The sequence below is a fragment of the Scyliorhinus canicula genome, chromosome 14, assembly GCF_902713615.1.
Source record: "Scyliorhinus canicula chromosome 14, sScyCan1.1, whole genome shotgun sequence".
Classification (NCBI taxonomy): Eukaryota; Metazoa; Chordata; class Chondrichthyes; order Carcharhiniformes; family Scyliorhinidae; genus Scyliorhinus; species Scyliorhinus canicula.
Window position 1 is genome coordinate 11,338,288 of NC_052159.1, and position 27,193 is coordinate 11,365,480.

The 27,193-nt window shown below is 50.7% G+C and overlaps 1 protein-coding gene across 5 annotated transcripts in view; it reads left to right on the forward strand.

The window, feature by feature from the left end:
• The first annotated feature begins 258 nt into the window (after nucleotides 1-258).
• Nucleotides 259-27,193, forward strand: part of pnpla4 (patatin-like phospholipase domain containing 4) — a 115,523-nt gene continuing 88,588 nt past the window's right edge. For 3 of the 5 annotated variants that reach the window (XM_038818228.1, XM_038818223.1, XM_038818224.1), the window contains exons 1-2: nucleotides 7,105-7,955; nucleotides 23,943-24,037. In XM_038818228.1, the coding sequence (XP_038674156.1) occupies nucleotides 7,722-7,955; nucleotides 23,943-24,037 (329 nt within the window). In that variant the 5' untranslated portion in view covers nucleotides 7,105-7,721. Of the gene's footprint in view, nucleotides 270-356; nucleotides 391-7,104; nucleotides 7,956-23,942; nucleotides 24,038-27,193 lie in introns of those variants that run through there. The other 2 variants (XM_038818225.1, XM_038818227.1) reach the window with 2 other exon arrangements.

Genomic DNA, 27,193 nt, shown 5'->3' on the forward strand with positions numbered 1-27,193 from the left:
GGCAACCGGCGGGGAGGTCTCGCAGCGCCACCAAGCGGCGGGGAGGTCTCGCAGCGCCACCAAGCGGCTGGGAGGTCTCGCAGCGCCGGTAACCGGCGGGGAGGCCTCGCAGCGCCACCAAGCGGCGGGGAAGTCTCGCAGCGCCACCAAGCGGCTGGGAGGTCTCGCAGCGCCGGCAACCGGCGGGGAGGTCTCGCAGCGCCACCAAGCGGCGGGGAGGTCTCGCAGCGCCACCAAGCGGCGGGGAGGTCTCGCAGCGCCGGTAACCGGCGGGGAGGTCTCGCAGCGCCACCAACCGGCGGGGAGGTCTCGCAGCGCCACCAAGCGGCGGGGAGGTCTCGCAGCGCCGGCAACCGGCGGATGCATCGCCAGCCAACAGGGAGCTCGCCGGTAAACGTTTGCGGTGCTTTAACAGTTCCGATTGGCAGCGGTGAAGTTTCCCTGGGCTCCTCCTGGTGGCCCGGCAGCGGAGCCAGAGGGGGAGCGGCCAGGGCCCAGGCCCAGGCCTCAGGCCGCCCCGGTTACCGAGCGCGGCCTTTAGCAACCGGCTGCCAGGCAGAGCCTGCGGTGTGGGTGAGGGGCCAGCCCGGTGTGGGTGAGGGGACAGCCCGGTGTGAGGGTTGCTGGCCGGCTTGCCGAGCCCTGCCGGTCCCCCCACTGCCCGGGAGTGGGTCTGAGACCGGGGATCTCTCCTCCCGGCTGGGTTTGCCCAACACACAGGAAGAGAGAGACTTGCATTTATATAGCGCCCGGGGTTGCCAGCCCCACGTCATTAAACATATACAGAGCTGAAATATCGAACAGAAAATGCCGGTTAAACTCAGCAGGTCCAGCAACATCTGCGGAGGGAGAGACGAGAGTCGGCGTCCTGATCCCGGCGTTTGTCCCGGACTCTCTCCTCGGGCTCAGACTGAAAACTGGCACGCGGTTCTCCAGTTGCACGGACTCCAGGTCTCGCTCCTGGAAAATGAACTAACGGGTGTGGCCTGAGAATGCTGCCACCCGGCTCCGCCGAGACCGTGCCCTCAGAGCGCTGCCACCCGGCTCTGCCGAAACTGTGCCCTGAGAGCGCTGCCACCCGGCTCTGCCGAGACCGTGCCCTCAGAGCGCTGCCACCCGGCTCTGCCGAGACCGTGCCCTCAGAGCGCTGCCACCCGGCTCTGCCGAAACTGTGCCCTGAGAGCGCTGCCACCCGGCTCCACCGAGACTGTGCCCTCAGAGCGCTGCCACCCGGCTCCACCGAGACTGTGCCCTCAGAGCACTGCCACCCGGCTCTGCCGAAACTGTGTCCTGAGAGCGCTGCCACCCGGCTCTGCCGAGACTGTGCCCTCAGAGCGCTGCCACCCGGCTCCGCCGAGACTGTGCCCTCAGAGCACTGCCACCCGGCTCCGCCGAGACTGTGCCCTCAGAGCGCTGGCCCCCGGCTCCGCCAAGACTGTGCCCTCAGAGCGCTGCCACCCGGCTCCGCCGAGACCGTGGCCTGAGAGCCCTGCCACCCGGCTCCGCGGAGACCGTGCCCTGAGAGCGCTGGCCCCCGGCTCCGCCGAGACCGTGCCCTGAGAGCGCTGGCACCCGGCTCTGCCGAGATTGTGCCCTGAGAGCGCTGCCACCCGGCTCTGCCGAGACTGTGCCCTGAGAGCGCTGCCACCCGGCTCCGCCGAGACCGTGCCCTGAGAGCGCTGCCACCCGGCTCCGCCGAGACTGTGGCTTGAGAGCGCTGCCACCCGGTTCCGCCGAGACCGTGCCCTGAGAGCGCTGCCACCCGGCTCCGCCGAGACTGTGGCTTGAGAGCGCTGCCACCCGGTTCCGCCGAGACTGTGCCCTGAGAATGCTGGCACCTGGCTCCGCCGAGACCGTGGCCTGAGAGCGCTGGCACCCGGCTCCGCCGAGACTGTGCCCTGAGAGCGCTGCCACCCGGCTCCGCCGAGACTGTGCCCTGAGAGCGCTGGCACCCGGCTCCGCCGAGACTGTGCCCTGAGAGCGCTGCCACCCGGCTCCGCCGAGACTGTGCCCTGAGAGCGCTGCCACCCGGCTCTGCCGAGACTGTGCCCTGAGAGCGCTGCCACCCGGCTCTGCCGAGACCGTGCCCTGAGAGCGCTGCCACCCGGCTCTGCCGAGACTGTGCCCTGAGAGCGCTGGCACCCGGCTCCGCCGAGACTGTGCCCTGAGAGCGCTGGCACCCGGCTCCGCCAAGATTGTGCCCTCAGAGCGCTGGCCCCCGGCTCCGCCAAGACTGTGCCCTCAGAGCCCTGCCACCCGGCTCCGCGGAGACCGTGCCCTGAGAGCGCTGCCACCCGGCTCCGCCGAGACTGTGCCCTGAGAGCGCTGCCACCCGGCTCTGCCGAGACCGTGCCCTGAGAGCGCTGCCACCCGGCTCCGCCGAGACTGTGGCTTGAGAGCGCTGCCACCCGGTTCCGCCGAGACCGTGCCCTGAGAGCGCTGGCACCCGGCTCCGCCGAGACTGTGCCCTGAGAGCGCTGGCACCTGGCTCCGCCGAGACCGTGGCCTCAGCGCTGCCACCCGGCTCCACCGAGACTGTGCCCTGAGAGCGCTGGCACCCGGCTCCGCCGAGACTGTGCCCTGAGAGCGCTGGCACCCGGCTCTGCCGAGACCGTGCCCTGAGAGCGCTGCCACCCGGCTCCGCCGAGACTGTGCCCTGAGAGCGCTGGCACCCGGCTCCGCCGAGACTGTGCCCTGAGAGCGCTGGCACCCGGCTCCGCCGAGACTGTGCCCTGAGAGCGCTGGCACCCGGCTCCGCCGAGACTGTGCCCTGAGAGCGCTGGCACCCGGCTCCGCCGAGACTGTGCCCTCAGAGCGCTGCCACCCGGCTCCGCCGAGACTGTGCCCTCAGAGCGCTGCCACCCGGCTCCGCCAAGACTGTTGGTGCCACGTTTCAAGGGAACCCCAATCAGAACAGAAGTGTCAATCCCGTACCCCACCACCGCGGAATTATCGGTGACGTTTCCCACCTCCCCCAGTGACCGCTCACTCCTCCCACACTGCCCCCTCTTGCCTGTAAGTCACCCCCTCACTGCCCGCTCTCCAGCCACACATAAATGGAACCCTCCGTTTTAGCACACAGGGCTAAAACGCTGGCTTTTAAAGCAGGCCAGCAGCACGGTTCAATTCCCGTACCAGCCTCCCCGAACAGGCGCTGGAATGTGGCGACTAGGGGCTTTTCACAGTAACTGCATTGAAGCCTACTTGTGACAATAAGCAATTTCATTTCATGCGGGACCACCCCAGCAATGCCCCCCCCCCCCCCCCCCCCCCCCTCATTCCCCCTGGCAGTGGCTCACCTCTGAATATATCACCAACCAAACTTAACTTGGCCTAACCATAGAGAAAGTAGTTATGTGGAACAGTCTTCCCGTGTCAGCGTGGGTTTACTGCGGTTTCCTTCCACAGTCGCAAGACGCTGCGCGGTGGCACAGTGGTTTGCACTCTTGCTTCACAGCGCCAGGGTCCCAGGTTCGATTCCCGGCTTGGGTCACTGTGCGGAGTCTGCACGTTCTCCCCGTGTCTGCGTGGGTTTCCTCCGGGTCCTCCAATTTTTTCCCACAAGTCCCGAAAGACGTGCTTGTCAGGTGAATTGGACAGTCTGAATTCTCCCTCTGTGTACCCGAGCAGGCGCCGGAATGTGGCGACGAGGGGATTTTCACAGTAAGTTCATTGCAGTGTTAATGTAAGCCTACTTCTGACAATAAAGATTATTATTATAAGATGAGCAGGTTAAGTGGATTGGCCACGCTAAATTGCCCCTTAATGTCCAAGGGTTAGATGGGGTTATGGGGGAAGCGTGAGGGAATGGGCCTGGGAAGGGTGCTCTTTCAGAGGGTCAGTGTAGACTCCATGGGTCGAATGGCCTCCTGCACTGTAGGGATTCAATGGATTCTAAGAGTCAAATGGGATCGAAACGTTAACTCTGTTTCTCTCTCTACAGTTGCTGCAGACCTACTGAGTTTATTGACCATTTTGTGTCTCTTTCAGATTTCCAGCATCCACGATATTGTGCTTTTATTTGACAAAGTAGTATACTTCATTTCATTTTAAGTAGCCTTGTTACTACAACAGCCCTTGAGAGGAAACTGTGACCCTGTCTATTCTTTCACCTGGACACCATTAAGGGAATCCTGGGCAGTGCCCAGGGCCATTATCGATATCTTAACTGAGTTTCCTCGCCATTACCACCTTGATGTTTGTGGGATTGAGGTTGCATTATTCCTCCCTCACAACTGCACCTACATTTCAAAAGTATTTAATTGGCAATAAAATGCTTTGGGACAGCCCAATGTTATGGAAGGTGGTGTGTAAATCCATGTCCTTTACTGCTTTGCAGCATGAATCTTCAGAGAAGTATAAACTATTATTTCAAAGGGAATGGAGTATCGAAATAGAGAAGTCTTACTAAAACTGTACAAGGCTAGTTAGACGACACCTGGAACACTTTGAATAGTTTTCGTCCCCTTATGTAAGGAAAGATATACTGGCATTGGAGACAGTCCAGAGAAGGTTCACCAGGCTAATCCCAGGTATCATAAGAAGTCTTACAACGCCAGTCTTACTCACCCCAGTCCAATGCCGGCATCTCCACATCATGGATCCCAGATATGGAAGGATTTTCTTATGAGGAGAGGTTAAGTAGGTTGGGCCGGCACTTATTGAAGTTTAGAAGAATGAGAGGTGACTTTATGGAAACACAGGATATTTATGGGTTTTGACAGGGTAAATGCTGAGAGGCTGTTTCCCCTTGGGAGTGTGTGTAGGACCAGAGGGCAGAATCTCAGAGCGAGTGGTCTCCTATTTAAGACAGAGATGAGGAGGAATTTCTTCTCTCTGAGGGTAGGGAATCCGTCAAATTCTTTACCGCAGAGGATTGTAGAGGCTGCGTTGTTAAGTATGTTCAAGGCTGAGAGAGACAGATTTATAATCAGTGAGGGAATGGAGGGTTATGGGGGTAAGGCGGGAAAGTGGAGTTGAGGATTATCAAATTAGGTCATTGATGGTCTCATTGAATGGCGGAGATTGTAAAATCTAAACATACTTTGTCTTGCTCCACCCATGGGCTTATCTGGGTTGAATACCATTTTCAAAGATTTGACCCATATTCGCAGCACAGTTAAATCTGCCTTCAGACATTTCTGGCTCCAATCTTCCTAATACTTGTACAAATACACCAAAGTTTTAATTGATTCCTCTGCTACCTGTACTTTCCTCTTTGTTTTATACTTTACATTTCTTTATTCAGCAGGATGTTTAAAAATGTCCTAAACTTTAAAGTGCACCAGAAAGGAAGTTATACTAAACCTTGACAAATCACCGGTAGGCTTCAACTGAGCGCCACAGTTTTGGAAAGATGTCAGGGCTTTGGAGGTAGCATTAAACTGTGGCCCCGTCTCTCCTTTGGAGATGACTTATTTAAAGAAAGGTGTAAACGCATTGGAAGAAGTTCAGAGAAGGTTTACTAGACTGAAACCAGGAATGGGTGGATTGTTTTATGAGGGAAGTTTGGGATGGCTAGGCTTGTATCCGCTGGAGTTTGAAAGGGTAAGACGTGATTGTTCGACCCCCCCCCCCCCACCGCCAAGGCTCAGAATTGGCTCCAACCCTGTTCAACTTAAACACGGCAGCACGGTAGCATTGTGGCTAGCACAAATGCTTCACAGCTCCAGGGTCCCTGGTTCGATTCCGGCTTGGGTCACTATCTGTGTGGAGTCTGCACATCCTCCCCGTGTCTGCGTGGGTTTCCTCCGGGTGCTCCGGTTTCCTCCCACAGTCCAAAGATGTGCAGGTTAGGTGGATTGGCCATGATAAATTGCCCTCAGTGTCCAAAATTGCCCTTAGTGTTGGATGGGGTGCCTGGGTTATGGGGATAAGGTGGAGGTGTTGACCTTGGGTAGGATGCTCTTTCCAAGAGCCGGTGCAGACTCGATGGGCCAAATGGCCTCCTTCTGCACTGTAAATTCTATGATGCAACTTGATCTTCCAAAACAGCCTCACAAAAATTAGGGTTTGGACTGTGGGGGGAAACCGGAGCACCCGGAGGAAACCCACGCAGACACGGGGAGAACATGCAGACTTCACACAGACAGTGACCCAAGCTGGGAATCGAACCTGGGACCCTGGCGCTGTGAAACAACTGTGATAACCATTGTGCTACCGTGCTGCCCTAAATAAAAACAGTAAACATGGTGAACCTTGCCAGAGATTCTAGATTCTGGGGGTCACTGTTTAAGACATAGAGAATCATACAATTTACAGTGCAGAAGGAGGCCCTTTGGCTCATCGAGTATGCACTGGCCCTTGGAAAGAGCACTCTACCTAAGCCCACACCTCCACCCTGACCCTGTAACTCAGAAATGCCACCTAACCTTTTTTGGACACTAAGGGCAATTTATCTTGGCCAATCCACCTAACCAAATCTTTGAACTGAGGAAGAAACCGGAGCACCCGGGGGAAATCCACGCAGACACGGGGAGAACGTGCAGACTCCGCACAGACAGTGGCCCAAGCCGGGAATCGAACCTGGGACCCTGGAGCTGTGAAGCAACTGTGCTAACCACTCTGCCTACCATCCCCCCCCCCCCACACACACACGCACACACACACGACATGAGGAGAATTTCTTTTCTCAGATGATCATGAGTCTCTGGAATCTTCTTTATCAAAAGGTGGTGGAAGAGTCTTCAATATTTCTAAGGCAGAGCTTTTTGAGAACAGTTTTTTTTTAGAGTACCCAATACGCTTTTCCAATTAAGGGGCAATTGAGCATGGCCAATTCACCTACCCTACCCTGCACATCTTTGTGGGTTGTGGGATGAGACCCTCGCAGACACGGGGAGAATGTGCAAACTCCACACGGACTGTGACCCGGAGCCTGGATCGAACCCAGGTTTTCGGCGCCGTGAGGCAGTAGTGCGAACCACTGTGCCGCCATACTACCCCACTAAGGCAGAGTTAGATAGACTCTTGATTAACAAGGAGGATGAAAGGTTACTGGGGGGGGGGGGGGGGGGGAGACAGGAATGTGAGGTTGAAGTTACATACAGATCAGCCATGATCTTATTGAATGGCGGAGTAGATTTGAGGGGCCGAGTGGCTTACACCAGCTCCTAATTCATATGTTCATACGGTGCAGAGGAGGTTGACCTGAACGGTACCAGGGATGAGGGACTTCAGTTGTGTGCAGATATCAGAAAAGCTGGGATTGTTCTGAGAGGCAATTTAGCAGAAATATTCAACAATGAGAGAGTTTTGATCATAAATACAGAGTAACTGTTCACACTGGCAAAGAGGTTTGCTCATCAAAGGACACAATCTGAATATAATTGGCAAAAGAACCAGAAGGTAAGATGAGAATTTATTTTAATAGGCCGTGTCGGCAATATGTGCGGTAGAAGCAGAATTAATAGCAACTTTCAAAAGGAAAATGAATATGTACTTAAAAATGAACAAATTGCAGTGCTTAGGAAGAAGAGCAGGGGAGTGGGACTAATGAGGACAATGAGCCTGCATCTGCCAATGCTGCTAGCTGGCGACGGCTGTGAAAGAGTACTTGATGTAAAGTTCCACTACCCTAATGCCAATACAAAACACTGCAGTGTGAATCATGGGACTGGGAAAAGCAATGCTGGAGGGACCTACAGCGAGTACACCAATCTATGCTGAGTAACTTAGCAGTTCTCACCAGTACTGATCACTGGAGCTGATGGGAGAGCCCGATGCTTCATTTTATGACTCTTACCTTGTTCTTTCTTTCGATTCACAGAGTTAACATGTGTCCCCTGAACCTGACTTTCAGCGCCTGTGGATTTCTGGGGATTTACCACTTGGGGGCAGCAGTTGCTCTTCACCGACACGGAACCAAATTGCTCAGTAAAATACAGAACTATGCAGGAGCCTCCGGAGGAGCTTTGGTTGCCGCTGTTCTGCTTTCACATCCTGAAAAACTAGAGGTGAGTAAGAAAGGACTTGCAATAAGCACTGAGCCAATGGATTATCTTCTAGTTAGATTTCCATTAAGCAGCACTTTTGCATGCAGATTTCCACACCATCTTGCACTCTGTGCTTGCTCCACATTTGATGCTACTTAATCTCACTTTCCTGCTCTTTCCTCATGCTCTTTAACATTTCGCACTTTCTCTTCAAGTGCTTATCTGATTCGTTCATGCCTCCAATTACCCCTAGATTTCAATGCACACTTGGCTGGCCTCAGGTGAAGGAGCAGTGCTCCGAAAGCTTGTGTTTGAAACAAACCTGTTGGACTTTAACCTGGTGTTGTAAGACTTCTTACTTGTTGACTTGGTCACGCAACGTCTTAATGTAAAAATTCCCGTCCTTGTTTCCAATCCTTCCATGGCCTTGCTCCCTCCCCATCTCTGTAATCTCTCCATCCCGCAACCCTCTTGAGATATCTGCGCTCCTCTAAATCTAACCGGGCCACCGTCATGTGGGCCCAGTGAACCACCTAGAACTGAATCAGGCCGAGCCTGGCACATGTTGCGGTTGCATTTACCCTCCTCAGAGCGTCTTCCCATACGCCTCCCTCCAACTCCCCACCAAGCTCCTCCTCCCACTTGAGTTTCAGTTCCTCGGTCCCTGTGTCCTCTGCGCCCATAAGCTCCTTATAAATATCCGAGTCTCTCCCCTCTCCTACCTCACCCCTGGAAACTACCCTGTCCTGGATCCCCCTTGGTGGAAGGCGTGGAAATCAGATTTTCACGTACAAAACCCTGCATCTAACCTCTTGAGCATCCCCAATTTTAATTGTTGATCTGAAATTGCCATAACAAGCCACTCAGTGTTAGCAAACCGCTACAAAGTCTGAAAGGAATGAGCAGACAGACAGACACCACCGCATTAACCTAGGCACCGGAAACGACTACGGGAAACCCAGCCCTATTGACCCTGCAACGGCCTCCTTACTAAGTTCTGGGAGCTTGTGTCAAAATTGGTAGAGCTGTCCTATTAGTCACGTGCGGCACAGTGCCACAGTGGTTAGCACTGTTGCTTCACAGCGCCAGGGACCTGGCTTCGATTCCCGGTTGGCTCACTGTCTATGTGGAGTCTGCACGTTCTCCCCGTGTCTGCATGGGTTTCCTCCGGGTGCTCCGGTTTCCTCCCACGAGTCCCGAAAGACGTGCTTGTTAGGTGAATTGGACATTCTGAATTCTTCTCTGGTGTACCTGCGCAGGCGCCGGAGTATGGCAACTAGGGGATTTTCACAGTAACTTCATTGCAGTAAGTGTTAATGTAAGCCTACTAATAATAATCGCTTATTGTCACAAGTAGGCTTCAATGAAGTCACTGTGAAAAGCCCCTAGTTGCCACATTCTGGCGCCTGTTCGGGGAGGATGGTACGGGACACAAACGGTACTTAAGACACAAATAAAGATTATTATTATAAACATAGCCTAACAGTCATACTCATGGAAGCATACCATACAGTCAATGTCCCTGACAGCACCATCATTATCACTGGCACTGTCCTGTCACACCGGCAGGACAGACCCACCAAGGATGGCTGCACAGTGGTATACAGGGGAGAGGGAGTTTCCCTGGGAGTCCTCAACACTGACTCCAAACCCCGTTAAGTGTCATGACATCAGGTGAAATGTGGAAAAGGAAGCTTCTTGCTGATTACCACCATCTCCCCACAGCTGATGAATCGGTATTCCAACATGTTGAACTCAGGAGGAGGCACTGAGCATGATTCTTCGAGTTTGACTACATCAGGCTGCTGCTTGACTTTTTCTTTCAGAGGATTGCGGAAGTTTGGAACTTTCTGCCTCAGAAGGCGGTGGAGGCAGGCTCACTGAATGTTTTTAAGGCAAAGGTAGATAGATTCTTGTTGGGCAAGGAATCAAAGGTTTTCTGGGGGTAGATGGGAATGTGGGATTTGAAACACAAACAGCTCAGCCATGATCATATTGCATGGCGGAGCAGGCTCCAGGGCCGAATGGCAGACTGTTCGCCCCCCCGCTGACGATTAGTTCCCCGCGAAGAAGTCGATAAATGGTTGCCACCTCCGGGCGAACCCCGATAGTGATCCTCGTAAGGCGAACTTGATTTTGTTCCAAGCCGAGAAAGCTTGCCATGTCCGACAGCCATACTTCGGTCCTTGGGGGCTTTGAGTCCCTTTAGGCCAACAGTATTCATCGCCGGGCTATCAGGGATGCAAAGGCCACAACGTCGGCCTCTATCCCCTCCTGTACTCCCGGGTCTTCCAACACCCCAAAAATCGCCACCTCTGGACTCATCGCCACCCTTGTTTTCAATACCCGGGATATGACGTCCGCAAATCCCTGCCAGTATCCCCTGAGTTTTGGACACGCCCAGAACATGTGGACATGGTTCGCTGGTCCTCCCCCACATCTAGAACACTTGTCCTCCAGCCCAAATAATTTACTCATCCGGGCCACCGTCATGTGGGCCCAGTGAACCACCTAGAACTGAATCAGGCCGAGCCTGGCACATGTTGCGGTTGCATTTACCCTCCTCAGAGCGTCTTCCCATACGCCTCCCTCCAACTCCCCACCAAGCTCCTCCTCCCACTTGAGTTTCAGTTCCTCGGTCCCTGTGTCCTCTGCGCCCATAAGCTCCTTATAAATATCCGAGTCTCTCCCCTCTCCTACCTCACCCCTGGAAACTACCCTGTCCTGGATCCCCCTTGGTGGAAGGCGTGGAAATCAGATTTTCACGTACAAAACCCTGCACCTGCAAGTACCGAAAGTCATTCCCCCTTGCCAGCCCGAACTTCTCCTGCAGCGCCCTCATGTTCGCAAAGCTCCCTTCCAGGAACAAGTCGCCCATCCTTCCCACCTCCGCCACGCCCAAAACCCGCCATCCATCTTCCCCGAGACAAATCGGTGGTTGTCACATATTGGGGACCAGACCGACGCTCCCACTTCCCCCGCATGCTTCCTCCATTGGCCCCAAATCCGCCACCACTTTGGGCTGGTGGAGTACCTGGCCGGCAGGAGCGGCAGGGGAGCCGTGACCAGGGCTGCCAAGCTGGTGCATATGAAACATTTTCAACCACCTTCCGCCAGAAGTGTTGGGTGGATGATCCATCTTGGTCTCCTCTTGAGGTCTCCACCATCACAGATGTTAGTCTTTAGCCAATTCGATTCATTTCACAGAATATCGGGAAACAGCTGAAGGCATTGGATACTGCAAAGGCTAGCCCTGACAACATTCTGGCAATAGTACTGAAGACTTGTGCTCCAGAAACTGTGGGGCCCCCTAGCCAAGCTACAGTACAGTACAGCTGCAGCACTGGCATCTATCCCACAATGTGGGAAATTGCCCATGTGTATCCTGTCCACAAAAGCAGGATGAATCTCACCTGGCCAATTACTGCCCCATCAGCCTGCTCTCGATCATCAGCAAAGTGATAGAATTTATCGTCAACAGTACTATCAAGCGGCACTTAGCAATAACCTGCTCACTGACCCTTAGTTTGGGCTTTGTCGGGGTCACTCAGCTCCTTACAAGCTTGATCCAAACATGGACTCAAGATGAAGTGAGAACGACTGTCCTTGACATCAAGGTAGCATTTGATTGAGTGTGACATTAAGGAATCCTCGCAAAACTAAAATCAATGGGAGTCAAGAGGAACAAACTACTGCTTGGAGATATACCTAGAACAAAGGAAGGTTGTTGTGGTTGTTAGAGGTCAAGCATCTCGGTCCTTGGACAACACTGCAGGAGTTCCTCAGGAAAGTGTCTTAGGCCCAACCATCTTCAGCTGTTTCAATAACCGTTGCTCCATCATAAGGCCAGAAGTGTGGAAAATCACACAATGTTTCACTCCATTTGTGATTCCTCAAATACTGAAGCAGTCTGTGTCCATATGCAGCAAGACCTGGACAAGTAACATTCATGCTAGGCAAGTGCCAAGCACTGACAATTTCCAAAAACAGATAATCTAACCATCCTCTCTTGTTAGTCAATGGCAATCACTAATTATCTCCCTATCAAAATCCTGGAGTTACCATTGGCCAGAAACTGAACCGGACAGGTCATATAAATACTGTGGCTACAAGAGTATAATAATAATCTTTATTGTCACAAGTAGGCTTACATTAACACTGCAATGAAGTTACTATGAAAATCCCCTAGTCGCCACACTCTGGTGCCTGTTCGGGTACACAGAGGGAGAATTCAGAATATCCATATTATCTAATAGCACGTGTTTCGGGACTTTTGGGAAGAAACCGGAGCACCTGGAGGAAACCCACGCAGACACGGGGAGAACGTGCGGATTCCTCACAAACAGTGACCCAAGCCGGGAATCGAATCTGGGACCCTGGTGCTGTGAAGCCATAGTGCTAATCACTATGCTACTGTGCTGCCCATATCTAGGTATCTAGTAGGTTGGAGGCTGGCAGTTCTGTAGTGATTAACCCATCTCCTCACTCCCAAAGCTGTCCACCATCTACAAGGTACAAGTCGGGAGTGTGGTGGAATACGCTCTACTTGCTTAGATGAGTGCAGCTCCAGCAACATTCAAGAAGCTCAACACCATCCAGAACAGTGCAAACTGCTTGGTTGGCACCCGATCCACCATCTTCAACATTCTCACCCTCCACCAACGATGCACAGTGTCAGCAGTGTGTACCATCTACAAGATGCACTGCAGCAACTCACTTGGCTTCGGCAACAGCACCTTCCAAACTCACATGCTGTAGAAGGACAAGGGCAGCAGATGCATGGGAACGCCAGCACTCGCAAGTTCCTCTTCAGGTAACACCCCATCCTGACTTGGAAATATATCGCCATTCCTGGGTAAAAATTCTGGAACTTCTTCCCTAACAGCGCTGTGGGTGTAACTACACGAGATGGACTGTGCAGCGGTTCAACAGGGAAGCTCACCAACCCTTCTCAAGGGCAATTAGGGCTGGACAATAAATGCTGATGTAGCCGGCAAATAAATAAAAACTATCTTAGTAATAAAATTGAAGGAAAGTATTCTTGTATGTGCATGGGAAGTTTATTTTATAATCCAAATTAAAATGTCAACCTGTCCAATATTTAAGTAAGGGGAGAGTTTTTAATACCAATATGGCCATTTGCCGCTTGCATTGGATGTGATCTATGAAGTGATTGTGTATGGCATCATTACCAGGCAACCTTCAACTACAATAGAAACAGTTCTGGTGGAATGCACAAGAAATGTTAGTGGAGTTGCAGCTGTCCACTATCTCTAGTTTGCCTAGTCTACCTCATCGCTCTCTACATGATTCCTCAAATCGGTGCTTTAAGTAATTATCGGTCTTCTTGAAAGCATTATAGAACATAGAACATAGAAAAATACAGCACAGAACAGGCCCTTTGACCCACGATATTGTACCGAACCTTTGTCCTAGATTAATCATAGATTATCATAGAATTTACAGTGCAGAAGGAGGCCATTCGGCCCATCGAGTCTGCACCGGCTCCTGGAAAGAGCACCCTACCCAAGGTCAACACCTCCACCAACACTAAGGGCAATTTTGGACACTAAGGGCAATTTAGCATGGCCAATCCACCTAACCTGCACATCTTTGGACTGTGGGAGGAAACCGGAGCACCCGGAGGAAATCAGTATGAAAGCATTATGGAAACACTGTTTACATCAGTATTTTTGCATCATCATGAGTTTGTCATCATGTCCAAAAAAAAAGAGGCTTGAGAAACATTGTGGGAGGTTTTTACTTTCCCATGAGGTCAGTGGTGAGCTCCATCACTTTACCACTGACCACAGAATCTGGGTCAATTCTCGGCTTCCAACGTGAGTCTTAAAATTATGTCTTCTTGTCTCTAATTAGTGAAAATATATTTTTCCCGCTATTGTAACCCTCTCAAAAGTTCTTGATTAGATTTGAGAACTGTGGGAAATCTTTCTGCATTGGAGGCATTACATAAATATCTGATGTTGGAGTGATAGCGTTAGGTCATCCCTCTGAACTATATCTGAATCAATAGTCATTTATTTGAATTTCAAATAATAATGTTGTCTTATGGTAACACAGTTCATGTTGTGGCTTACGGTTTCTATTCATTTTGTATCGTGGCGGTCAAAGCAGTGCTCACTGCTCTGAACTGTCACGTAAACAAACCACAGTGCTATATAATGCCAGAAAATGCAACTATACAGACGCTGATCGGTCAGACTTGAAACAATGGGAAAACCTTGAAACACTAGCTGTGGCTCAGTGGGCGGTGCTGCCGCCTCTTGAGTCAGCTCATTATGGATTTGAGTCGCACCACAGAGAATTTGAGCACGCAATCTAGGCTGACAATCCAGCGCAGTACTGAAGGAATGCTATACTGTCGGAGATACACCCTTTTGGTGTGCTGTCAAACTGAGGACCCGTCTGCTCTGTCAGCTGGATGGAAAAGAACCCATGGCCACTATTTCGAAGAGGCTAGGGGAGCCCTCCGTGGTGCCCTGGTCAATAGGGGCTGGTTTAGCTCACTGGGCTAAATAACTGGCTTTTAAAGCAGACCAAGGCAGGCCAGCAGCATGGTTCGATTCCCGTACCAGCCTCCCCGGACAGGCGCCGGAATGTGGCGACTAGGGGCTTTTCATTTCAACATCAGCAAAACAGATTATTTTTCCATTATTGAATTTTTATTTGTGAGAGCTTGCTGTGGGCTGTTATAATTCCTGCAGTGCTTACACTTCGAAGGAATACATCAATGGCTGTAAAGCACTTGGGGTCGTGGAAGGTGCTATATAAGTGCAGGTTCTTTCTTTGCTTTCTCTTAAAAATTAAACTTGACATCTTTGCCAAGCCTTCGCCCTACCGCTGTTGGTTTCCTGAGCTGAAGGCTTTAACCATTCACCCATGACTCCCTAATGGAGAGAATACAAAGACACCATAGAAAAGCTGCAAATGGAGAAGTGAATTAGCTGAAAAAGGCATGGGCTCCCAGACTGAGGCAAATATAGATCCATGAATGTAAATTTAAAAAAAAAAAATAATTTTTATTAAGATTTTCACAAAATATCAAAAACAGAAAATATCAACAAGAAAACAATATTAACAACACAAAAAGAAAAAAACACAAAACCCCCCAAAACCAACCCCCCCCCCCCCCCCCCCCCAATAACTACAAACAGAAGAAATAGATTAGCACCCGGCATATTCAACAAACACAGGTGCACATTTCTCCCCTCCACTGAAACACACACACACACACACACCCCCCCCCCCCCCCCCCCCCCCCCCCCTCCCCGGGGTTGCTGCTACTGCCGGCCTATTTTCCTACCGTTCTACCGGAAGTGAAGGAAAAGCTGCCACCGCCTAAAAAACCCTGTACTGATCCCCTCAGGGCAAATTTCACCCTCTCCAATTTGATGAACCCCGCCATGTCATTGATCCAGGCCTCCACGCTTGGGGGCCTCGCGTCCTTCCACTGAAGCAAAATCCTCCGCCGGGCTACTAGGGACGCAAAGGCCAGAACCCCGGCCTCTTTCACCTCCTGCACTCCCGGCTCCACTGCAACCCCAAATATCGCGAGCCCCCAGCCTGGCTCGACCCTGGATCCTACCACCCTCGGCACCGTGTTTGCTACCCCCTTCCAAAATACCCCCAGCGCTGGGCATGCCCAGAACATATGGGCATGGTTCGCTGGGCTCCCCGAGCCCCTAGCACACCTGTCTTCACCCCCGAAGAACCTGCTCATCCTCGTCCTGGTAATATGAGCCCTATGTAGCACCTTGAACTGAATGAGGCTAAGCCTCACACAAGAAGAGGAGGAATTCACTCTTTCCAGGGCATCCGCCCACGTCCCCTCCTCAATCTCCTCACCCAGCTCCTCTTCCCATTTACCCTTCAGCTCCTCCACCGAGGCTTCATCTACCTCCTGCATTACATGGTACACGTCCGAAATCCTTCCTCCCTCCAACCCACATCCCCGAGAGCACCCTGTCCCGTACCCCACGTGGGGGAAACAGAGGGAACCCCTCCACTTGCCACCTGGCAAACGCCCTAACCTGCATGTACCTAAACATGTTCCCCGGGGGGAGCCCAAACTTCCCCTCTAACTCACCCAAGCTCGCAAACCTCCCATCTACAAACAGGTCCCCCAACCTCCTAATACCTACCCTGTGCCAGCTAAGAAACCTGCCATCAATGCTCCCTGGAACAAACCGGTGGTTCCCCCGTACCGGGGACTATGTCGAGCCCCCCACCTCCCCCCATGCCATCTCCATTGCCCCCAAATTTTGAGGGTAGCCGCCATCACCGGGCTCGTGGTATACCTCGTTGGAGGGAGCGGCAACGGCGCCATTACCAGCGCCTCCAGGCTCGTGTCCACACAGGACGCCATCTCCATCCTCTTCCATGCTGCCCCTTCCCCGTCCGTTACCCACTTACGCACCATCGCTGCGTTAGCAGCCCAATAGTACCCACAGAGGTTGGGCAGCACCAGCCCCCCCCTATCCCTGCCCTGCTCCAAAAACACCCTTCTCACCCTCGGAGTCCCATGCGCCCATACAAATCCCGTAATACTCCTGTTGACCTTCCTAAAAAAGGCCTTCGGGATAAGGATGGGGAGGCACTGGAACAGGAACAAAAACCTCGGGAGCACCGTCATCTTGACTGACTGTCCATGAATGTAGATTAACACAAAGACACAGATATGCATAATCTGAGGGACCAGGGTGTAATGTATGACCTAAGGCTTTATTTAACTCATTGTTGGCCCCAAGAGTTGGCAATGTTTGTCTCATATTCAGAAGTATAAATCTCCCTTCCCTGCTTTAAGGCCCTCCCACTTCAGAAAAGGAGGGCAGGGGGTGGCACAGTGGTTAGCACTCCTGCCTCACGATGCCGAGGACCCAGGTTCGATCCCGGCCCTGGGTCACTGTCCGTGTGGAGTTTGGACATTCTCCCCGTGTCTGCGTGGGTTTTGCCCCACAACCCAAAGCTGTGCAGGGTAGGTGGATGGCCACGCTAAATTGCCCCTTAATTGGAAAAAATGAATTGGGTACTCTAAATTTATTTAAAAAAAAGAAAAGGAGGGCAGGAATTTAGGGTCAGGAGCATGGGAGCTTAAAATAGCCCCACCGTCCAGCAGACAATCACAGAATTGTTTCCTCATACCCCTGCACATTGTTTCTATTCAAATAATCATCTCATGCCTTCTTGAATGCTCCGATTGAATTTGCCTCCACCACACATGCAGGCAGTGAATTCCTGGCTGCATCCTACCGAGTGCCATTTCTGCAGTGGATTGATGGTGGGTGGAAGTGGGTGGGGATGGGGGACAGAGGGAAGGGCGTGTGGCTGATTAAAGGTCTGTTAAGGCTGTTAAAGGAGGCCAACTGGGATTTTCCAGTCGCCCTTCAGATTGGTGGCGGGGGCCAATTTAACTGCTTGGAGGTTGACACCAGGTTGCAGATCACAGGCCAGTACTTAATGCAGGCCTGGAGGTTCTGCCTGCCTGCTGAGTGCTACAACAACCACAGGCCATCCTCTGGAGGTGTCCCACACCCATCGCCAACCTCCCCACAGTGCGGTGCTCCATCTGTGAAGGTCATTTCAAAATTTTTAATTTAAGAAAGCTGCAGAGAGGGGGCCTCCATTTTGGAGAGCTCCCTCCCTCCCTTACCCTCCACTGCAGAACACCCTCTATTCTTAATTGAATGGTGTGCGTGATCTCTGGCCGTTAAGCGGCTATCCCGGGGAAAGTCTCATTGAGTTCCTGTTTCCTACACAGCGCAGGCTCTGAGCCACATTGGAGCCTGAAGGCAGATCTCAGAGGTGCCACAGGGAAAATGCTCCCATAATTTTGGCTGACACTCCAGTGCAGTTCTGAAGGAACTCAACCATCCTTAGAATATGGATGCGCTTCCCAGGCCCAAAGAGTTGGACAAATCTCCCAGCTAGCCACACATCTGGACCTTAACATTCTTTCCCTAAACCTCTCTGCCTCTCTCTGCATTTAAGACACTCTTGAAATCTACCTCCTTGACTAAACCTTTTGTCACCTGTCCTGATGTTTCCTTCTTTGGCTCAGTATTAATTTTTTTTTTAATGTCCTGTGAGGTCCCCTGGAACATGTAACTATATTCAAGGTGCTACCTGCAGAAATGCAAGTTGTTGTTGTTGACCAAAGCAAAGCACTTTCTTCACCAGAGCTGAAACGTGAACCTTTTTCTCCGTGCTGAGGTTTTCTCTTGCCTGTGGTTGGGTGAGGTTTCTGATGGCGCCTGCCGCACTTCCTGTGCTGTTTGCCCGGGTCCTCTTTCCTGCTCGGCCACTTTTTCCCTCACTTTCCCATCTATACTTTCTGCCACCTCCCGATAAGTTTCTCATGTCAGTCAGTCTTTGTCACTATTTCCGAGCTATTCCATGAAATCAGTTCAGAGGCCATTAGATTCAGTTGCGAGGATAAAGTGGAGAGGTTGTGGGACTGTTCTTCTCGGAGAGAAGAAGACCGAGGTGAGGCCACACCTGGAGTATTGCGTGGAGTTTTCGTCTCCTTTTCTGAGGAAGGATGTTCTTGCTCTCAAGGGAGTGCAGCGAAGGTTTACCAGACTGATTCCAGGGATGGTGGGACTGTCATATGAGGAGAGAATGACAAGGTTGGGATTGTTCTTGCTGGAGTTCAGAAGACCGAGGGGGGATCTCATAGAGACTTAAAAAGTTCTAACAGGATTAGACAGGGTAGATGCAGGGAAGATGTTACCAATGATGGGTGTGTCCAGAACCAGGGGTCACAGCCTGAGGATTCAGGGTAAACCATTTCAGACAGAGATAAGGAGACATTTCTTCACCCAAAGTGGTGAGCCTGTGGAATTCATTACCACAGGAAGTAGTTGATGCTAAAACATTGAATATATTCAAGAGGCTGCTGGATATAGCTCTTGGGGCGAATGGGATCAAAGGCTATGGGGAGAAAGCAGGATTAGGCTATTGAGTTGGATGATCAGCCATGATGGTGATGAATGACGGAGCAGGCTCGAAGGGCCAAAAGGCCTCCTCCTGCTCCTATCTTCTATGTATCCATGCGAGGAGATTTGATAGAGGTGTTCAAAATCATGAAGGGGTTGGACGGAGTAGTTCAGGAGAAACGTCCCGCTTGTAACAGGATCAAGAACGGGAGGACACAGATTTAAAGCGATTTGCAAAATAAGCAAATGTACTGAGAGAAAAAACATTTTCGCACAAGTGAGTGGTTTGGGTCTGGAATGCATGGCCTGGAAGTGAGGTGGTGGCAGGTTCAATCGAGGCATCCAAGAGGACATCAGATGGTGATTTGACAGAAATGTGCAAAGGGCACTAAGTCATAATGCTCATTTGGAGAGTTGGTGCAGACAGGATGGGCTGCACCGTAACTATTCTGTGATTCTGAGGCTGTACTTTAGATTCTCCCTGCCCCCTCTTTATTTGTAGGAGCCATCACCACTGTACCTGCTCTTGTCCCATGAGCCTGTACTGCCTTTGCGGAGTCTGCACGTTCTCCCCGTATCTGCCCAGGTTTCCTCCGGGTGCTCCGTTTTTTAAATAATCTTTATTGTCACAAGCAGGCTTACATTAACACTGCAATGAAGTTACTGTGAAAATCCCCTAGTCGCCACATTCCGGCGCCTGTTCGGGTACACACAGAGAGAATTCAGAATGCCCAAATTACCTAACAGCACGTCTTTCGGGACTTGTGGGAGGAAATGGAGCAGCTGGAGGAAACCCACGCAGACACGGGGAGAACGTGCAGACTGTACAGTGGGCTGTGTTTTCCCATCTCCCCTTCAGGAGGTGTTGACTAACGCTAGGGTGCACCCCAAGCTGCTATGACAGCATCCTCCCATAAACTGTGAACCTTGATGGTGATTGTCGGCTAACTGTTAACACGATGTGGGTAGCAAGTACTACACATATCCCTCATTCTGTCCTCACCTAATGTCCATACTTTGGAAATGCATAAGTTTTCCTTGGCTTTATAAACGTAGGCCTGGACTTTTGCTCCTGAGGCAGGTAGCTCAAGTCAACAGATTTCCTGACTTAAGCCACTGTGTGGTGATCATGAATGATGGGAGTAGACATAAATGCTCTTGAAGATGGTTAAGGCCTGTATAACTGACATGATCTGAAGATTTTTCTTAATTCCCTGCTCTTTAAACTTAAAAAAAATGCTGCAGCAGCCACTGAGAGTTAAACAAAACCTTCTGCTGGACTGCTTTGATTGATAAGCGATCTGCTGAAACTTAGATGAAAACAGTGGCATCTTATCATCCAGTTTCAACAGAGATTTTTGTTGACATTTCACAAGGGCTATCAATATGTCATTATGAATGCTTGGCTGGGTTTCGTATGTCGGTAAAACGTACCCCGAATCGTGCAATTTTCGCCCCGGAGGGTGGGCTGGAGTCAGGACCATCGACCCCAAGAGCAGAGCTTTGGCGGCCACAGGAGCAGGCGGGTGCCACGGCAGGCTAGTTAGAAGGCCTGCCTCAGTTCTCTGCAACTTCGTCTCAGTTGTTTCAGTCTTAGGCCCTTGAGTCCTCTTCCCTCATGCTCCCTCACTGCCCACTCTTGCCTCTTGACCTCTCATAACTGCCGTGCCTACTCAATGCCAACTAATTTCCTCGGCCAACCCCTTTGGTCTCTCATACCCTCCATGCCAACTCACCCGAACTTCAGGAACCAGAATCTGATACAGCTTTCACTTCTCCACACTTGAGAGCGAAAAAACTGACATTCCAGTAATCCATTCAAAGCTTTTAAATCTCTTCTGGTGGCTCATCTTTTAAAAGCAAACACACTTTTGAAAAATGAAAATGAAATGAAATGAAAATCGCTTATTGTCACGAGTAGGCTTCAATGAAGTTACTGTGAAAAGCCCCTAGTTGCCACATTCCGGCGCCTGTCCGGGGAGGCTGGTACGGGAATCAAACCGTGCTGCTGGCCTGCTTGGTCTGCTTTAAAAGCCAGCGATTTAGCCCAGTGAGCTAAACCAGCCCCTGGTTTCAGCCCCTTTGTTCAGATCCCATTACAAAACAGATAATCCTTTAAAGGCCTCTTTAAACTGTCAGTCAAACTGTGAAGCAGCCCCTTGCTGAGATAGTACAGCTTTTGAAACCCAGTCAAGCATTCATAATGACATATTGATAGCCCTTGTGAAATGTCAACAGAAATCTCTGTTGAAACTATCTGAATAGGTGTCACTCTTTTCATCTCATTTGCAGCAGATCACTTGTCAATTAAAGCAGTCCAGCAGAGGGTTTTGTTTAACTCTCAGTAGCTGCTGCAGCCTTTTTTTAAGTTTAAAGAGCAGGGAATTTAAAAAAAGCCTTTAGATCGTGACAGTTAACCATCCTTCAAGAACATTTATAGCCACTCCCGTCAATTCATGATCCCCACACTGTGGCTGAAGCGCATACTTGGAGCAGCCAAAATGTGGTCTGTTTGAGCTCAATACTAGGTTCAAGTGGTCCTGCTGAGTTCATGTTTCCCTCCTGTGTGAATCATGCCCACTCCCTTTCCCCTACCGGCAGAATTTGGATATGTCTGAAACAGAGACCTCTGCAAACAGGTCCCACCCGCCAATTGTAAAGGTCCAATCTGGCCCATCTGAAAACAAGGATGTTACATTGAACCTTAATAAACCTAATCAGTTAGGCCCTAACTGGAGTGCTGTGTACAATTCTGGGCAGCAGATTGTAGGGAAGATCTCAAGGGCTTAGAGGCAGTACGGAGGAGCTTTACTGGGAAATTGCCAGTATGTAGGACCCGTGTTATGTTGCGAGACTAGAGATGCTAGGGTTGTTCAGCTTGGAGCAGGGGAAGGGGAAATTTAACAGAGGTGTTAAAAATCACAAGGGATTTTGATGAACTAAATAAAGCGAAATTCTTTCCAGTGGCAGAAGTGAAAATCACTTATTGTCACGAGTAGGCTTCAATGAAGTTACTGTGAAAAGCCCCTAGTCGCCACATTCCAGCGCCTGTCCGGGGAGGCTGGTACGGGAAGTGGTGACTGGTGACAGAGGTTTGAGGTAATTGGCAAAAGATAAGCAGAAGAGGAGGATTAATTTTAATTGTTCTGATATGGAATGGGCTGCTTGAAAGGACAATGGAAACCGATTCAATAACAAACGTGAAAATAACTGAAGTGGGAATATTAACAAGGCTACGGGGAAATGGTGGGGGAGTGGGATAGCTCTTTCAAAGAGCCAACATAGATATACCATCTCCCTGAGCTCTATCATTCCATGAAATGGCTGATTTTCAAACCTTAACATTCTTTTTTTTTAATAAACAATTTTATTGAGGTAATTTTTGGCTTTGTAAACAGTTACAGACATCAACAGAAAGAAAGCAAAAAAGGCAAAAATGTGCAAACATCCATGTACTTTCAGTACTTCAATCGTAACATACTGCACAAGCCCGCTCCTCTCCCACAGGTACTACCCGCCATTTAATCCCTCCTACTCTACTCTACCCCCCCCCCCCCCAAAAATTGCCACCCCTGGACCCATCGCCACCCTTGTTTTTAGCACCCGGGACATGACGTCCGCAAATCCCTCCCAGTACCCCCTCAGCTTAGGGCATGCCCAAAACATGTGAACGTGGTTCGCTGGTCCTCCCGCGCACCTAGCGCATTTGTCCTCTATCCCAAAGAATTTGCTCATCCGAGCCACCGTCATATGGGCCCGGTGAACGACCTTAAATTGAATCAGCCCGAGCCTGGCACATGTCGCGGTCGAATTTACCCTACTCAGAGCCTCTGCCCACAGCCCGTTGTCCATTTCCCCGCCTAGCTCCTCCTCCCATTTAAGTTTCAGTTCCTCCGTCTGGGACCCTTCCTCCCTCATGAGCACCTTATAAATACCTGAGACTCTACCCTCCCCTTCTTCCCCCCTAGAGACTATTCTGTCGAGGATCCCCATTGGCGGGAGGCATGGGAAAGATGGGACCTGTCTACGAACAAAGTCCCGCAACTGTAGGTACCTAAAATCATTTCACCTTACCAGCCCAAATTTTTCCTCCAAGCTCCTCAAACTCGCAAAGCTCCCTTCCAGGAACATATCGCCCACACTTCCCACCCCCGCCTGCCGCCATACTCCAAACCCCCCATCCATACTCCCGGGGGCAAACCGATGGTTGTCGCAGATTGGCGCCCAGACAGACGCCCCCATCTCCCTTACATGCCTCCTCCACTGGCCCCATATCCGCAGGGTCGCCACCACTACCGGGCTGGTGGAGTACTTGGCCGGCGGCAGCGGTAGAGGAGCCGTGACCAGGGCTGCCAAACTGGAGCCCCTGCACGAAGCCGCCTCCACCCGCTCCCAGATAGACCCCGTACCCACCATCCACTTCTTTATCATAGCGATGTTGGCCGCCCAGTAATAATTAATCAGACTCGGCAAAGCCAGCCCTCCCTCGCTGCGGTTCCTCTCCAACATCGCCTTCTTCACCCGCGGGGATTTTCCCGCCCAGACAAAGCTCATGATCATCCTGTTAACTCTTTTGAAGAAGGACTGTGGAACAAAGATCGGGATGCACTGAAAAACAAACAGAAATCTAGGGAGGATTGTCATCTTTACAGTCTGCACCCTCCCTGCCAGCGACAGCGGGAGTGCATCCCATCTCCGAAACTCTCCCTTCATTTGCTCCACCACCCTGGCCAAATTTAACTTGTGCAGCCTGCCCCAGTCTCGTGCCACCTGGATTCCCAAATACCGGAAATTTTCCTCAAACAGCCTAAACGGTAGCCCTCTCAATCTGTTCTCCTGGCCCCTTGCCTGTACCACAGACATTTCACTCTTGGCCGTATTTAATTTGTCAGACCTTAACATTCTGCATGGCTTAGTCAATCCCCGGAATGGGAGGAGAAAAGCTGTTTAAATTTTTAATTTCTCTTTACCTGTTTCCCCCCACCCCAAACCCCCCCTCCCCCCCCCCCCCCCCCCCCCCCCCCTCACCCACCCACCATTTCTGTCTCCACAGCAATGCAAAGAATTTACTTACAGATTTGCAGCTGATGTCCGAAACCAGCGACTTGGAGCCATAACCCCTGGTTATGACTTTATGAAGCACTTGAGGTAAGAGAAAGAAAAACATAGGAACAGAGGAGCCCATTCAGTCCCCCAAGGCTGTATCGCCAGTCACTTAGATCATGGCTGATTTGTATCTTAGCCCGATTTAACCACCTTGATACCTCACTGTCTCAGAAATCTATCCATCTGAGTTTTCAAATTATCCCCTACGCTCTCTGTTTTTTTTGGAGGGGGCAGTTGCAGATTTCTACGATGCCACATGGAAAGGAGCACTTCCCGCCAACACTGAATGGCCCAGATCTGATTTTAACCCTGCTCCCGTTTTTTCTGAGGCTCTTTATTGTCAGAAAAGTACTTGCAAGTTTGAGTTGACAGGAAAATTTCCTCCCCTTCTTTTGACGGTAATAGAGATAGAGAAATACAGCACAGAACAGGCCCTTCGGCCCACGATGTTGCGCCGAACTTTTGTCCTAGGTTAATCATAGAATTTTGGACAATTTGTCATGGCCAATCCACCCAACCTGCACATCTTTGGACTGTGGGAGGAAACCGGAGTACCCGGAGGAAACCCACGCAGTCACGGGGAGGATGTGCAGACTCCACACAGACAGTGACCCAAGTCGAAATCGAACTTGGGACCCTGGAGCTGTGAAGCAATTGTGCTATCCACAATGCTACCGTGCTGCCCTTAAGAAGTTAACCTACACTCCCTTATTCTACCCTAATCCAAGTACCTATCCAATAGCCGTTTGAAGGTCCATAAATTTTCCGACTCAACTACTACCACAGGCAGTGCATTACATGCCCCCACTACTCTCTGGGTAAAGAACCTACCTCTGACATCCCCTCTATATCTTCCACCATTTATCTTAAATTTATGTCCCCTTGTAGTGGTGTGTTCCACCCGGGGAAAAAGTCTCTGACTATCTACTCTATCTATTCCCCTGATCATCTTATAAACCTCTATCAAGTCGCCCCTCATCCTTCTCCGTTCCAATGAGAAAAGGCCCAGCACCCTCAATCTTTCCTCGTATGACCTACTCTCCATTCCAGGCAACATCCTGGTAAATCTCCTCTGCACCTTTGCCAAAGCTTCCACATCCTTCCTAAAATGAGGTGACCAGAACTGCACACAGTACTCCAAATGTGGCCTGACCAAGGTTTTGTACAGCTGCATCATCACCTCACGGCTCTTAAATTCAATCCCTCTGCTAATGAACGCTAGCACACCATAGGCCTTCTTCACAGCTCTATCCACTTGAGTGGCAACTTTCAAAGAACAATGAACATAGACCCCAAGATCTCTCTGCTCCTCCACATTGCCAAGAACCCTACCATTAACCCTGTATTCCGCATTCAGATTTGTCCTTCCAAAATGGACAACCTCACACTTGTCAGGGTTAAACTCCATCTGCCACTTCTCAGCCCAGCTCTGCATTCTATCTATGTCTCTTTGAAGCCGACAACAGCCCTCCTCACTATCCACAACTCCACCAATCTTCGTATCATCTGCAAATTTACTGACCCACCCTTCAACTCCCTCATCCAAGTCGTTAATGAAAATCACAAACAGCAGAGGACCCAGAACTGATCCCTGCGGTACGCCACTGATAACTGGGCTCCAGGCTGAATATTTGCCATCCACCACAACTCTCTGTCTTCTATCGGTGAGCCAGTTTGTTATCCAACTGGCCAAATTTCCCACTATCCCATGCCTCCTTACTTTCTGCATAAGCCTACCATGGGGAACCTTATCAAATGCCTTACTAAAATCCATGTACACTACATCCACTGCTTTACCTTCATCCACATGCTTGGTCACCTCCTCAAAGAATTCAATAAGACTTGTAAGGCAAGACCTACCCCTCACAAATCCGTGCTGACTATCCCTAATCAAGCAATGCGTTTCCAGATGCTCAGAAATCCTATCCCTCAGTACCCTTTCCATTACTTTGCCTACCACCGAAGTAAGACTAACTGGCCTGTAATTCCCAGGGTTATCCCTATTCCCTTTTTTGAACAGGGGCACGACATTCGCCACTCTCCAATCCTCTGGTACCACCCCTGTTGACAGCGAGGACGAAAAGATCATTGCCAACGGCTCTGCAATTTCATTTCTTGCTTCCCATAGAATCCTTGGATATATCCCGTCAGGCCCGGGGGACTTGTCTATCCTCAAGTTTTTCAAAACGCGCAACACATCTTCCTTCCTGACAAGTATCTCCTCAAGCTTATCAGTCTGCTTCACGCTGTCCTCTCCAACAATATGGCCCCTCTCATTTGTAAATACTGAAGAAAAATACTTGTTCAAGACCTCTCCTATCTCTTCAGACTCAATACACAATCTCCCGCTACTGTCCTTAATCGGACCTACTCTCACTCTAGTCATTCTCATATTTCTCACGTATGTGTAAAAGGCCTTGGGGTTTTCCTTGATCCTACCCGCCAAAGATTTTTCATGCCCTCTCTTAGCTCTCCTAATCCCTTTCTTCAGTTCCCTCCTGGCTATCTTGTATCCCTCCAGCGCCCTGTCTGAACCTTGTTTCTTCAGCCTTACATAAGTCTCCTTCTTCCTCTTAACAAGACATTCAACCTCTCTTGTCAACCATGGTTCCCTCACTCGACCATCTCTTCCCTGCCTGACAGGGACATACATATCAAAGACACGCAGTACCTGATCCTTGAACAAGTTCCACATTTCACTTGTGTCCTTCCCTGACAGCCTATGTTCCCAACTTCTGTACTTCAATTCTTGTCTGACAGCATTGTATTTACCCTTCCCCCAATTATAAACCTTGCCCTGTTGCTCGCACCTATCCCTCTCCATTACTAAAGTGAAGGTCACAGAATTGTGGTCACTACCTCCAAAATGCTCCCCCACTAACAAATCTATCACCTGCCCTGGTTCATTACCAAGTACTAAATCCAATATGGCCTCCCCTCTGGTCGGACAATCTACATACTGTGTTAGAAAAGCTTCCTGGACACACTGCACAAACACTACCCCATCCAAACTATTTGATCTAAAGAGTTTCCACTCAATGTTTGGGAAGTTGAAGTCGCCCATGACTACTACCCTGTGACTTCTGCACCTTTCCAGAATCTGTTTCCCAATCTGTTCCTCCACATCTCTGCTGCTATTGGGGGGCCTATAGAACACTCCCAACAAGGTGACTGCTCCTTTCCTATTTCTAACTTCAA